We start from the raw sequence: 14558 nt of genomic DNA, 5'->3' as shown, positions 1-14558 counted from the left end.
AGTAAACATTGGTACGGCACCTACGTCTTCATTTATTGCAAAGTAGCTTGGCACAGCGATTGTTTTGGATTTTGTGTAAACCATGACTTTGTTGCTTGGAAATAAAATGAGTTCTTCAAATACAGTATTCATGGACATGCTAAATTTAATCATCAAAAACAATTTTCCTTTACCATGACATTCTGTATCGCTAGATAATTAAGGTTTATTTTACGCTTAGCAGTTCAAAGTTAAGGATAAAGATAATAACTGTCTTTAACATTAACGTGAAATGTAGATAGTCTCCAAAGATTATTGATATGAAGGACAATAATAATCTATCCTTAACAGTAGAAGCATGTTCGCTTGATTTCTGATGTTTGTTTTTAGACAAAGCAAATTATATTATAGTATTAATAAATAACTTTAGAAATGACCTCAAACTCCGAAATTTTCCAGATGCAAATGGTATTCCAGAGCTGGAGGGGGCAGCAGAGACTATCATGCTGATCCATGTCGATAGATGACAGTACTATGTCAAACCCCACTGTCAAATCGGTACTGAAAGTACACGAAGAAGAGCAATGCTAATGCTAGCTAGAGAACTACTGAATGCCTCTTTAAGAGAGTGTTGTCCATCCTATGACCAAGATCAGTGCCGGTGTAGTGCATTGCAGGTTGGTTAATAGCTTGTGGCAGTTGATTTCTGGTGAAGGCCATCCTAAGTCCAAGGTTTAGGCAGTGACCAGTGAACTATCTCATGTCTCCGCTGTTGGAGTTGGCAGCAGTTCATCCTCTATGAAGTCTTCATATTAGACTGAAGTGATGTCTGGCTGGCACAGTCTTCAGTTAGTAGTCATCACTCAGCGATACATATTGGTGGAAGGAGGACAGTCGGGCACGACAGGAGCTGGATCTGGCAGGCTCTGGTAACCTATATAGGAAATGCATCCTGAGGTTGTGACAGGGAAACAAATAGAATAATAATAGCATAGATGCCATTCACTTTAAAGCAGAGTTATAGAATATAAGAAGTGTTTCCGGTTCCGGCAGACCTGACCAATGCAGCATAACTATGAGTTGCGGGATAGATTAGGTGTATGCCTGGCTGAAGCGATGATTCTTTAGTGTAGACTTTAACTGTAAATGGTGTGGAGTCTAGCATACATGTTGTTGCTTTTGATGTTTAAATACATGTTTGTTTTTTTAGCTCTTCCTGACCTATGACAGCGAAGTACTGGAGTTCCTCATAGGGGATACTGTGAGACGCTGTCTTCTGAATTTCTTTTTCAAACAGTAAAGAAATGAAAGTCATTACTACTGTTCTGCAATGGAATATCTGGTTCAGTCGAAGCTGAACCAGTTGGGCGTGTGGCGTGTGATGGGTACTAGTTTAATACCCGGGTCGTTGCATTAGCAGTGCCAGCATCACAATCAAAACAAGATGGAAGAGAGACTGATCCTGAAACTGAAGTTGTACTACACAGCATGAAAGGAAAATCATCACATTCAGAGAATACACATCATACACATTAGACATGCTATGCAAATTTGTAAATAGTAAAATTGGCCTTCCATGATGTTATCTTTTAAAGCAGCGTGAGACTTTTTTGTTCAGAGGTGCGTTGAGGCCATGACGCAAGTCATTTTAAAAGGCCTTTAAGCTGCAATCTCTCGAGGTTGAGTGATTCATGACTCCACTGCGTGTGTTTGTGCTTGCGCAGGTATCATTTCTGTGAGAAGTGCTTCAATGAGATTCAGGGAGACAGCGTGACGCTGGGAGATGATCCAGCTCAGCCACAGACGTAAGTGATCATTCGCCTTCCCTTCTGATACATTTATTTAAGCTATTTACAGAGATTTTATGGTTTACCGTAACACTAATCAGAATGTGAATGCTAAATCTGACTGACGTTGGACTGAATTTAACATTAAAGCATGTGTTTGAAATGATTCAGTTTGTCCATGATGTAATATACTTTATTATATTGGATCTTCTCTCTGTGCAGCATGATCTCTAAAGACCAATTTGAAAGGAAGAAGAACGACACGTTAGATCCTGAGCCGTAAGTAAACTCTCACTTAAATTTAAACTTCTTCCCAGAATTTCCCAGCTATCAAGTAGCACATGCTCTAATAGTAGGGCCATATTGGTCAGTTTTGCCTTGTACAGTTGTCCACTCAAACGTCTGTTTCTGCTCAGTGGTGCCCCCTGCTGTCAGCATTAGCCATCATGGAGACACTCCTACCAAACAAACAAACAACACTGCAGTTGAAAAGTGTCAATATTATCCTTAAGTTGTCTCCAGAGTAAAAACAGTGCGACATCTTTGATCGCTGTAGGTCCACACCTCCTACAAAGCGCATTTACAAATGCATAAGAACCGGAGGAAAAGAGTCTGAATGATGCATTTTATCTAAACTACGTGCACTTGCAGTTAGTGACTCAGCATTCAGACACTTGCTAAAGTAATACAAAGCTTAAAGGGATAGTTCACCCAAAAAGGAAAATTCTGTAGTTTACTCACCCTCATGTTGTTCCAAAGTGACTATGTTTTTCATGTAGCACAAAAGCAGTCACCTTTCACTTTCATTGAAAAAGCTTTTATTTTTGGGTGAACTATTCTTTTAAAGATCTGTTATATTCCACACTAATAAACTGTTCTCATCTCAGGTTTGTTGAATGTAAAGATTGTGGGCGGAAGATGCATCAGATATGTGTACTTCATTATGATGTCATTTGGCCTTCTGGGTAAGTTTAAAAACACCTTCACCTTCTATGGAATACGAGTCAGGATATCAGAACTAATGAGCATTTGTGTCCGCAGCTTCATATGTGATAACTGTTTGAAAAAGAGTGCAAAGTCGAGAAAAGAGAACAAGTTTTCGGCAAAAAGTGAGTCTGTTGGTATCCGTCATGATTATGTCATGTGATGATGTTTTAAGTGTTTTTGTGGAAAGATTTCTCTTGCGTTTGTATCCAGGGTTGCCGACAACGCGGTTAGGCACGTACATAGAGGATCGGGTGAACAAGTACTTGAAGAGGCAGAACCATCCAGAAGCCGGAGAAGTGTTTGTGCGAGTCGTAGCCAGTTCAGACAAAACGGTGGAGGTCAAACCTGGCATGAAGGCCAGGTAAACATAACCTGCATGCTTACCTGTTATTTCCCAGTAAGCTAATCTCAGATTACGTTATTTAAGTCTTTATGTGACCACAAATGCAGAACCCACAAATTAGCTGGTTAGTTTGCTGTGTGCATGCTATTAGAATCTTGTTAACTAGCAAATATCTGACGAACCAGTATTGAAATTTGAAGCTTGTGAATCTTGTGATTTAGATGTCTGTATCTTAAAGCTCACATTCCAATATTGGTTCATCGGGAAACAATTATTGATACTTAAGTGGTGTGCAAATGTTTGGACACTGAGAAGGTAAAGGAGGAATAATTCCCGGCCTTTTGTAGGTTTGTAGACACAGGAGAGATGTGTGAGAGCTTCAACTACAGAACCAAAGCACTTTTCGCCTTTGAGGAGATTGATGGAGTGGACGTGTGTTTCTTCGGCATGCACGTGCAAGAGTACGGCTCTGATTGCCCTTTCCCTAACACCAGGTAAGTTCTTACTGAAAGATATAGATAGTTCACCCAAAAAAGTCTCCCTCATGTTGTTCCAAACCCATATTACTTTATTTCTTCCATGGAACATAAAAGGAGATGTTAGGCAGAATGTTTACACACTGATAGCCTCAGTCACCATTCACTTGCGTTGTTTTTTTTCTCCATACAATAGAAGTGAAGGAGGCCTTAACATTTTGCCTAAAATCTTTTTGTGTTCCACAAAAGTGCTAAGTGTAGAAAAGCAAATGTCTATGCCACTGATATGAAAACCCTGTCTTTGTCTCTCTAGACGGGTATACATATCGTACCTCGATAGTATTCACTTCTTCAGACCTCGCATGCTGAGAACAGCAGTCTATCACGAAATCCTCATTGGCTATTTGGAATACGTCAAGAAGCTTGGGTAGGTTTCACAGTTTTTCCTTGAGTAATATAAAATATAGTCACCATTCACGCCATTTTTGCTGGTTCTTTTCTGAACGTTGAATGTGTCTACTGCAGATACGTTACTGCTCACATCTGGGCGTGTCCACCTAGTGAAGGTGATGACTATATCTTCCATTGTCACCCTGCTGACCAGAAGATCCCCAAACCTAAGCGCCTGCAGGAGTGGTACCGCAAAATGCTGGACAAGGCCTTTGCTGAGCGGATACTGCAGGACTACAAGGTATAGCAGAGACAATATGATCTAATTCCTCTTTAAAATCATTAATTTCTCACTGTGTTGTAAGAGGAATTAGGATGATTTATCTGTCATAAAGGAATTTAAATTGTTCTATCATGAGTCTTGGCTTAAATGTAATCAAAAATATGGACGTTTGTGTTAGTTTTGGAATGTGATATTAAATAATTACACGTGTTTGTGTTTGGCAGGACATCTTTAAGCAAGCCACAGAGGACCGTTTGACAAGTGCAAATGAGCTTCCATATTTTGAGGGTGATTTCTGGCCCAATGTGCTGGAGGAGAGCATCAAAGAGTTGGAACAAGAGGAAGAAGAAAGGAAGAAAGAGGAGAGCACGGCAGCCATTGAAGCTCCTGAGGTGAATAAGAGAAACTATGTGGCTCTTTGAACATTAGGATACCCTTCATAGGGTTCATCTCATTTGAAACTCTGTTCATATATTTACATCTCTGACCTGAGGTTCCTTTGTTTTATACACTTCAAAAACCTTTTTTAGAGACCTTGGTGACACTGTCATTTTTTCATCAGGGCACACCTGTGGACAGTAAAAACGCAAAGAAAAAGAATAACAAGAAAACGAATAAGAATAAAAGTAGTGTGAGCCGAGCCAATAAGAAGAAACCTGGCATGCCGAATGTAGCCAATGACCTTTCTCAGAAACTCTACGCCACCATGGAGAAACACAAAGAGGTCTTCTATATGTTCTTTATCTCAATGTTAGCCTGCTCTCTGAGACACGGCATGAGACATGTGTATCGTTAACTGCACTCAGTAATTTTTCTCTAATTAACCAAGTTTTAAAAATAAACAAACAACTAGTTTGTTAAATATTTAAAATCATGTCATGTGTAATAAAAGCTGATTTATTTCGCATGGAGCCGGTGCACGCTCTCTAAGTGTCAATATAATCCAATATAAATTACTGAGTGCACCTTAAACTTGAAGTTGGAATTTTGTTTCTTCACTGTTTATTGAATATCAGCATTTGATATGCATGTGTTAGTTTATTTTCCTAGAAAAGTTTGAAGAAGCATTTTTACTTTGCCTACCTGTCCTCCCAGGTGTTTTTTGTAATCCATCTGCAATCTGGGCCCATGGTCAACACATTACCGCCCATCATTGATAACGATCCCCTCCTGACCTGTGACCTAATGGACGGAAGGGACGCCTTCCTGACATTAGCACGGGATAAGCACTGGGAGTTCAGCTCTCTACGGCGCTGCAAGTGGAGCACCATGTGCATGCTTGTGGAATTGCACAACCAGGGCCAGGACCGCTTCGTCTACACCTGCAATGAATGTAAACACCATGTCGAGACACGCTGGCACTGCACTGTCTGTGAGGTAAGAGACAGAGGCACCTGTAACACACTACAGACATAGTTTATTATTGAAATTGGATGTTTATGTTGACAGGTTTTTCTTTTTTTAAGTCAACTGTCCCTTGAAAAATGTGTTGTTCATTAATTAATCAATATGCTCTAATTTTTCTTTAGGACTTTGATCTGTGCATTAGTTGCTACAACAGTAAGGGCCATGAGCACCCGATGGTTAAGTGGGGTCTGGGTCTGGACGATGACAGCAACAGCCAAAGTGGCGAAGCCTCCAAGAGTCCTCAGGAGAGTCGGCGTCTAAGCATCCAGCGTTGCATCCAGTCTCTGGTGCACGCTTGCCAGTGCCGCAATGCCAACTGCTCCCTGCCTTCTTGTCAGAAGATGAAGCGTGTGGTGCAGCACACCAAAGGCTGCAAGCGTAAGACGAATGGCGGCTGCCCGGTGTGTAAGCAGCTCATTGCTCTCTGCTGCTACCATGCTAAGCACTGTCAGGAGAACAAGTGCCCTGTTCCCTTCTGCCTCAATATCAAGCACAAGCTACGTCAGCAGCAGTTGCAACACAGACTGCAGCAGGCGCAGATGATGCGAAGACGCATGGCCACTATGCAGGGACGAGCCATGCCTCAGAGCCTACCGTCGCCCCCTGTGTCAACAGCCCCCAGCACACCCACCTCTCATCAGCAGCCCAACACGCCCCAAACGCCTCAACCACTATCCAACCAGCCTGCCACGCCCAATGCAGGCGTCATGTCCCCCACCTATCCCAGCGCACCCCGAAACGGGCAGCCCACTCCGCAGGCATCACAGGGTAAACCAGGCCCGCAGGCTTCCCCAATACAACAACAGCAGTCTCCGCTCCCCCAACCTCCCCAGCAGCAGTCACCACAACAACCTCCTCAGCAGCAGACTCCGCCACTGGCTGCGGTCAAAATGGCACAGCACATAGAGATGGTCGCACAGGCACAACATAATCAGAACTACCGCATGACCATGAATGGTCTAACCATAAACCACCAGCAGCCACGCATGCCAGGCCCCATGCAGCCGCCGATGCAGCTTGTTGGGCCACGTGGGCAGCAGGTCATGCAGCAGATGCCACAAGGACAGTGGCCTGGAGGTCCTCAGGCAGGCATGCAAGCGGCTCAGCAGCAGGTTGCTCCGCAGCAGACTGTACAGGGGCCGCAGCAGACCATGCCTTTGCAGAGACCCATGATGCAGCAGCAACCGCCACAGCAACGTATGATGGTAACCACACAGGGCCAACGACCTCAAGCACCCCCAAGACCCGGAGCCATCGCCCCCAATGCATTGCAGGACCTGCTACGCACCCTGAAGTCGCCCAGCTCGCCCCAACAACAACAGCAAGTCCTAAACATCCTCAAATCCAACCCACAACTTATGGCTGCCTTCATCAAACAGAGGACAGCGAAATATCATGCTAACCAGCCACAGCAGCAGCAGCAACAACAGCAGCCACAGCAGGGTATGCATGTGGTGCAGCCTGCAATGCAGGGAATGGCAGCCATGCAGGGAGTGTCACGGCCTGGCATGGCCCCCCAGCAGCAACCGCAGCAGCCTACGCCGCAGGGCATGGCAACTCTTGGTCAGAATCAGCTCATAAACCCTGCACACGCCAACAGCCCGCAGCTACAGGAGATATACCGCCGTCAGCTTTTACGGCAGCAGCAACAACAGCAGCAGCAGGGAGTGATGCCGCAGGCACATGGTCAGTTCCCACAGGCTCAAGGGGCTGCAACCAACTACTCGCAACTACGTATGCAGCAGCAGCTGGCCATGCAGGGAGCAGGTGGGCCCATGGGCCAGCAGGCTCCCATGGCACAGATGGGGCAGACCGGGATTAATATGGATGGCACATCCAACCTCCTCCATCAACGCATGCTCCAGCAGCAGCTTCCGCAACCGCAGACCGTCCTCAAGCCTCAAATGGGCTCGCCAGCGCAACCAAGTCCCATGAGCCCACAAGCTCACCTGCTTTCCGGCCAGCCGCAGGGCGCACACCCGCCTGGCCAGCCCATGGCTAACGCACTCAGCAATCAGGTGTGCTCGCCAGCACCAGTGCAGTCACCAAGACCACCGTCACAACAACCTCCTCCACATTCCAGCCCTTCCCCTCAGATTCAGCCACAGCCATCGCCACAGCATGCGCCACCCCACACAGGATCACCACACCCTGGCCTTGCAAACCCCATGCCTGGCTCTATGGAGCAAGGACACCTGGGCACACCAGAGCAGAGTGCCATGCTCCCGCAGCTTAATACACCTAACCGTGGAGTGCTGCCCAGTGACTTAGGTATGGTGGGAGACACAACAGGAGACACGCTGGAGAAATTTGTGGAGGGATTGTAGCATTTTCTGGGAGACTCCACCCACCACAGTCTCCCTGTTCCTCTTTTTTGTGGCTCTGTTGGTTTTTCTCAAATAGTCTCAAATTTTTGTACTGACATGTAAAAAGTTTGATGAAATGAAAGAAAAAAAAATTTAAGTCAACAAGAATAGGGAATGTTGATGTTTACTAAAAAAAAAAAAGACTGAAATTTCTTCCTTTTAAGAGGGATTTGAAAATTGTTGTTTAAAAGAAATATAAATCACAAAGAATATATTTTTTGTTCAGTTTAGACCCATACGGGGTCAGTGTTTTGTTTTAAAATTTTGGGATTGTGTTTTTTTTTTTTTGTTTGGGGGGGGGGGGGGGGGTCTGGTTTCATGCCCTTTCTTTTTAAGAAAATTTACAACACTTCATTATATTATTCATACCTTTTATTTTATACCTTATCTAACTTTACAGCATTTTTGTTTTGGAAAACTGTAAAATAATTTGTCTGGGAGTTTTGGCCAGAGTTTCTCTGCTCTGTCATCCTTCCTGGCAATTGTATTCTAGTGTTGTACCATTTTTTCAGACATACATTTGGAGTGATCGCCTCCTGTCCTCATTGTGAATGTTTGTATTGATAGGAACTGTGCATACGCATGTATGCAGACACGCAGACGCACACATATGCATCACTCAGACAACACAACACCGACCCCAAGAGGACATGTACACATTTACAACATCTCACTGGCCTGGATCCAGAGGTTCTGTCTTGCAGATGTAGAAAATTGTTGCTTTTTGTCCTAATTTTGTCATACAGATATATAAATATAAAGAGAGATAGAGAAAGTGGGAGAGAGTGGGGCCCCTAAGCTGAGTGGGAGGAAACAGGTGATCAGTTGGTTGACTGCTTGTTGGAACACCGAATGGGTTTTGTTATCGACCCTCATTCCTCTAACACAAACTTGAACAGGGGCTCTACTGTTTCCCTTAATGTAAATCAAGTTATTAAGCAAAATACTATAAGGAAGAGCGAATGGAATCACTGTATAAACTGGTTGAGAAACGTATTTCTTATATACCATATTGTTAAATAAACTGTGTGCAACAGATCAAAGTCATGTGCCTTTAATGTAATTCTATTTTAATAGCAGAATTGTGGTCTGTGAAGATACATCAAGCGGTCTGTGGACATTTTATCCGTAGTCAAATATTTAAATACATCAAAATATATTTCTAGATGTGTTAAATGTGCTTCTTAGCTTGGGTATATAGTTTGATATACAGTTGAAGTCAGAAGTTTACATACACCTTATACGCCATACGCCAAATACATTTAAACTCAGTTTTTCACAATTCCTGACATTTAATCGTAGAAAACATTCCCTGTCTTAGGTCAGTTAGGATCACTACTTTATTTTAAGAATGTGAAATGTCAGAATAATAGTAGAGAGAATGATTTATTTCAGCTTTTATTTCTTTCATCACATTCCCAGTGGGTCAGAAGTTTACATACACTTTGTTAGTATTTGGGAGCATTGCCTTTAAATTGTTTAACTTGGGTCAAATGTTTTGAGTATCCTTCCACAAGCTTCTCACAATAAGTTGCTGGAATTTTGTCCCATTCTGTGGGAATTAAATATGTGAGTTTACATATGTACATGAGATATGTATTTACATTATTGCACTATGGGGGAGTCCTGAGGCAGTTTAATTGTTCATGAGGAAAATGGCCTGAGGGTAAAAACTGTTCCTGTGTCTGGATGTCCTGGCACTCAGTGCTCTGTATCGCCAGCCAGACCTGCACATTTCTTCACTCTGGAGACATACAGGTCTTGAAGGGAGGGCAGGGGGGCACCAATAATCCTCTCAGCAGTCCTGAACTGTCCGTTGTAGTTTCCTTCTCTCTGATTTCATAGCTGAACCAAACCAGACAGTTATTGAAGTGCAGAGGACAGACTCAATGACTGCTGAGTAGAACTGTATCAGCAGCACCTGTGGCAGGTTGAACTTCCTCAGCTGGCGAAGGAAGTACATCCTCTGCTATTCCGGGTGTAATACAAGTTCAGCTGACAGCATTTGTGGCATAATAATGATTACAGAAGAAAATTATTTAGATTCGTCCGTCCTTTTCTTTAAAAAGCAAAATTCGAGGTTCCAGTGAGGAATTTACAATGGAAGTCAATGGGGCCAATGTGTAAATGTTAAAATGTTTCAAAACTATATCCTGAAGTCATAAACAACATGTGTGTAAACATGATTTTAGTGTGATAAAATCACTTTCAAACCTTTTCTGTATAAAGTTATTGCCAATTGAACTTCCTTGCCATGACGATGTAATATCATCAAACCCTAAAATTACTGTAAAAATGACTATTTAAAAAACTTTACAGCTGAAATAATACATGAGTTTTAACAGAGGAATTAATGTAAGAGCTTTTATAAAATGATAAGTTTCACATTTCTGCCTTTAAACTCTCCAAAAAAAAAAAAAAAAAAAAGTGCTCCATTGACTTCCATTATAAGTGACACACTAACCTCAATTTTTGCTGTTTTTAAAGGAGGGACGAGTCAAAATGATATTTTGTGGTAATCAACATTATGCCACAAATGCTGCCGACTGATCTTATATTGAACCCCGAATATTCGGTCGTGTCTAGAAGGGATCCCTCTCTTCTTACACAGCGTCTAAAAGATTATTTTAAATTGTCTGTTGTGATGAACAGTCAGTTTTGATGATCAATTCAAGCTCTAAAATAAATACGTCATATAATTTGATAACTTTAGCTGTACGTCTGCTATCGGTCATGAGATATTGTTGGTGATTGGAGAAGTGCATCAGTCAGCTCAGTTGTTCAATGTCTGACTGGGTGGTTAAGTGGAAACAAATCTGCCCCTTGTACAATATAAGATTTCTTTTACATTTTCCAGTTCTAAAAGAGATAAACGTCTTTAAACAGCAGCTAGTTTTTTTCAACGCAAACACTTTTTAACTATTAATATGATGTCAATTAAGTCACAATAATAGAATCTAAGATTAAAGTAATATGTGCCTTAACATGAACTTATGTCAAAATATTACTGAAACATGGGATGCTATATGAGATTTCAAAAAGACAACAGGATTTCCTAATAATAATAATAAGGCAGAGGCTATTTGCACCCCTAATTAAATACTAACGGGGCATCACTGCAGTGTTTATTTAGAGTCCCGCTGTCACCCTACACCAACCTATCACTGCAAGGAAATCAACCTTTATATTCATTTTATTTATTATTATAAGTAGTATTAAAGAAAAATATTAAGAGTGGAAACAGGAAACAGAATGGGGAAAACTGGGTCAAAAGGACGATTAGAACCCGGGTCATCCACATAGAAAAAGCACTTTCACACCGTTTTATCACACTGAGACACTGAAGGAGCCGTTTATCATTAGTGTCTTTGTTTCCACCCAGACTATTTCAGTTTAAATAGCCTTACTGTGTGGTAGGTAACACCTAGTGTAAATAGTCTCGCTATGATGATAATAATAATAATAATAATAATGTTATATTATTGAATGCTTTCAATCATTAATACGCTGAGATGCGAGCAAAAGAGCACAGGCGAGAGCATCATAACAGAATGCGCATGCGTGAGAACTTGACGCGAGAGGGATCCCTTCTAGACACGACCACCGATCACAGGTGATCACCGCGAGGTGCATGCCGGTTAGAAATGTGTCGGACTGTGGTCAGAGAGTATCTAGCAGAGACGGGCCACTTCTATTTAAATAAATGGGAGAAATTGGAACACCCAACCAAGAAGCTCTAGCGACCAACTGTCAACGGATGTAGAAAGGAAGAGACAAAAGAGCCAATCACCTTTTAGATACAGACTTCACCTGTCAATCAACATGCTAAAGCGCATGCGCATTAGTTATACAAGCCGGTAAAATTGCGTGTTTAGTGTAATATGAGGTAAAGAAGCACAATTTATGGTTCCAATATTATCAGATTTTATTGCTGATTTGAAATATGTACTTTGATCGTAATCTTGACCAAACGTTTTTGAGATTTCGGTCTTTCCCCATTCAAGTAGATAGGAGCTGCACTGGCATGACTGGATACAATACTCCCGGGAGTGTTTCAAAGATGGCCGCCAGTGGACTGACTTGCTAGAAAGATCTGGCTGTACTCCTCTGTGTCAAGGCATGATGGGAAACGACTAGCTGACGACACAGCGTAATGCTCATTGGCTTAAACAACCGTGATGTTTCGTTCTCTTTTAAAATGTTTTTATGTGTATAAATTATGTGAGAATATTCCCAACACTCTGACGTGTGATCTCTGTATGGGTGATTGTTATCATATTTCTGAAATATCTAAAATACATATCTTTATTAAATAAAAAAAATAAATAAAATAAAAATGGATGAAAAGACACGTTTTAGGGGGGAAATTAAATAACATGTACATTGAGTGTCTTTTTCATCGTATTTATTTTCATTTTAAACAAACAGAATTGAAATGATAGCCACTTTATCCGCAGGTGGCGGTAATCACTGTTAAATTGCGATCCACCAATAAAACTGAAGAAGAAGCAACAGGTATGAACGTGAATCCCGCGATTTCTGCCTTTGATCTCGAAGGTGTCTGATCCACTATGAGAAGTGAGAACTGTACGACTTGACAGCTCTTATTTCACTTCTCCCTTGACTGCAGCCGCCTCTCATGTAATTTCAAAGTGAGGTGTTTGACATCTCAAACAAACCTTATGTCACCGAAAGTAAACCACGGCAGGCCCTCGACTGTGTTTTGAACAACATTTACCCACCGCTGTAGCACATTTTACTAGAAAAACCGTCATTGTATGACATTAAATAATGTATTAAAATCATTTAGAAGGGGGGCCTGGGTATCTCAGTGAGTATTGACGCTGACTATCACCCCTGGAGTCACGAGTTCGAATCCAGGGCGTGCTGAGTGACTCCAGCCAGGTCTCCTAAGCAACCAAATTGGCCCGGTTGCTAGGGAGGGTAGAGTCACATGGGGTAACCTCCTCGTGGTCGTGATTAGTGGTTCTCGCTCTCAATGGGGCGTGTGGTAAGTTGTGTGTGGATCATGGAGAGTAGCATGAGCCTCCACATGCTGTGAGTCTCCGCGGTGTCATGCACAACAAGTCACGTGATAAGATGCACGGATTGACGGTCTCAGAAGCGGAGGCAACTGAGACTTGTCCTCCACCACCCGGATTGAGGTGAGTAACCACACCACCACGAGGACCTACTAAGTAGTGGGAATTGGGCATTCCAAATTGGGAAAAAATGGGATAATAATAAAAAAAAAAATTGTTTAGAAGGCGTAAAACTAAGTGCGCCTGCCCAACGTGCTGCATTTAATTTGTTATGAAATGAATCGCGATAGAAGTTGCGTAAACTCTTATAACTAGCCAGTGTTCAAATGTAAACAAAGGAAAACGTTATGTATTCCATTATGTATAAATCTACCTCCGACTTTTAAAAACCTAGTATGTTCATGGACTGATAAACCTGATGTAGTTTCATGCATTTCACCCTCCTTAAAAAGATTAAATTGCACCATATTGAATGATCCAGTGTCACACAGCCATATAGCTGACTCGTGTGACAGATCATGTGTATGATTCACTCATCATGGACGACTCGGATCTAAACTTCGCCGACCTCTGCTCTCACCTCCTGAAAAGAGTGAGAAGAAAAGAAGCAGGAGGATCTGGAGATGACAACAGGCCACCAGCCAAGGATGGAGATCCATCCTCCCTCTCTCCGAGCAGAAACCCCAATAAGACTAATGAAATATAGAGTAACATCAATGGCTGGACTCGTGCAGATGTTTCCCAGCCCATCGCTGGTGTATCAGGAACAGGGAAGGTGAAAGGTGCAGTGATCCGCAGAATGACACAGTTCAAGAGAGCCGGTCCAGAGAGGCTCCTACATGCAGACAGTAACCAACCCACAACTACAGAGTTCTGACAGAGACAGTGCTGCCCCAAGTGAGATCCAACACACAGGTGGGTGATTCTCATGAAACCTGACAATGGTGTTACTAAGGGGAAGTAATTTTGTCCTCAAGGCATATCCCAAAGTATATTTGTACTTGTCAGATCCTACAGATGATGTGAGCAGTGATGAAGTGCTGGCTCTTCAGCTTCAGCAGGAGTTGGACTGTGAGGCTCGGGTCGCTGTGGAGGTGGAAGGAGGACGATTATTCTTCTGTCAGCTCTGTCAGAAGGATCTATCAGCCATGAGCCCCTAGTTACACACTCAACACATTAACAGGTGCGTTACCACAATACCACAATTGTGGGTGGTTGTGATCAGTCCAACTAAATTCCTCTGTCTTTCTCTCCTGCTGTGCTGGTGTCTGGATGCAAGTGAGGACAGCACTTCCTCTGCATCTCATCATTCCCATCCCAGGCCACGTGTCCCAGACTGCCCCGTATGCGGAAAGGGTTTTAATTCTGAAAAGAGTCGGTCTGTCCACTTCAAGCGATGCTCAACCAATATAGGTGTCACCCAATGATCTGCTCCAGGCTCTGCAGAGACAAGCTGCTGAGAACGTGAGTGACAGCACCACCGATCAAACGTAAGTCA

The 14558-nt window shown here is 42.7% G+C and overlaps 1 protein-coding gene across 4 annotated transcripts in view; it reads left to right on the top strand.

Moving 5' to 3' along the window:
• LOC127438522 (histone lysine acetyltransferase CREBBP-like) overlaps window positions 1-9065 on the top strand; it is an 81316-nt gene extending 72251 nt beyond the window's left edge. For all 4 annotated transcript variants that reach the window (XM_051694164.1, XM_051694165.1, XM_051694163.1 and 1 more), the window contains 12 exons: window positions 1704-1784; window positions 1989-2045; window positions 2654-2731; window positions 2808-2875; window positions 2964-3114; window positions 3444-3590; window positions 3886-3999; window positions 4098-4263; window positions 4470-4637; window positions 4808-4969; window positions 5341-5622; window positions 5775-9065. In XM_051694164.1, coding sequence (XP_051550124.1) covers window positions 1704-1784; window positions 1989-2045; window positions 2654-2731; window positions 2808-2875; window positions 2964-3114; window positions 3444-3590; window positions 3886-3999; window positions 4098-4263; window positions 4470-4637; window positions 4808-4969; window positions 5341-5622; window positions 5775-7979 — 3679 coding nt within the window. In that variant the 3' untranslated portion in view covers window positions 7980-9065. The remainder of the gene's footprint in view (window positions 1-1703; window positions 1785-1988; window positions 2046-2653; window positions 2732-2807; window positions 2876-2963; window positions 3115-3443; window positions 3591-3885; window positions 4000-4097; window positions 4264-4469; window positions 4638-4807; window positions 4970-5340; window positions 5623-5774) is intronic.
• The last annotated feature ends 5493 nt before the right edge of the window (window positions 9066-14558 follow it).

The sequence above is a fragment of the Myxocyprinus asiaticus genome, chromosome 49, assembly GCF_019703515.2.
Source record: "Myxocyprinus asiaticus isolate MX2 ecotype Aquarium Trade chromosome 49, UBuf_Myxa_2, whole genome shotgun sequence".
NCBI classification, from domain to species: domain Eukaryota; kingdom Metazoa; phylum Chordata; class Actinopteri; order Cypriniformes; family Catostomidae; genus Myxocyprinus; species Myxocyprinus asiaticus.
This window is presented reverse-complemented; position numbering and strand designations above follow the sequence as displayed.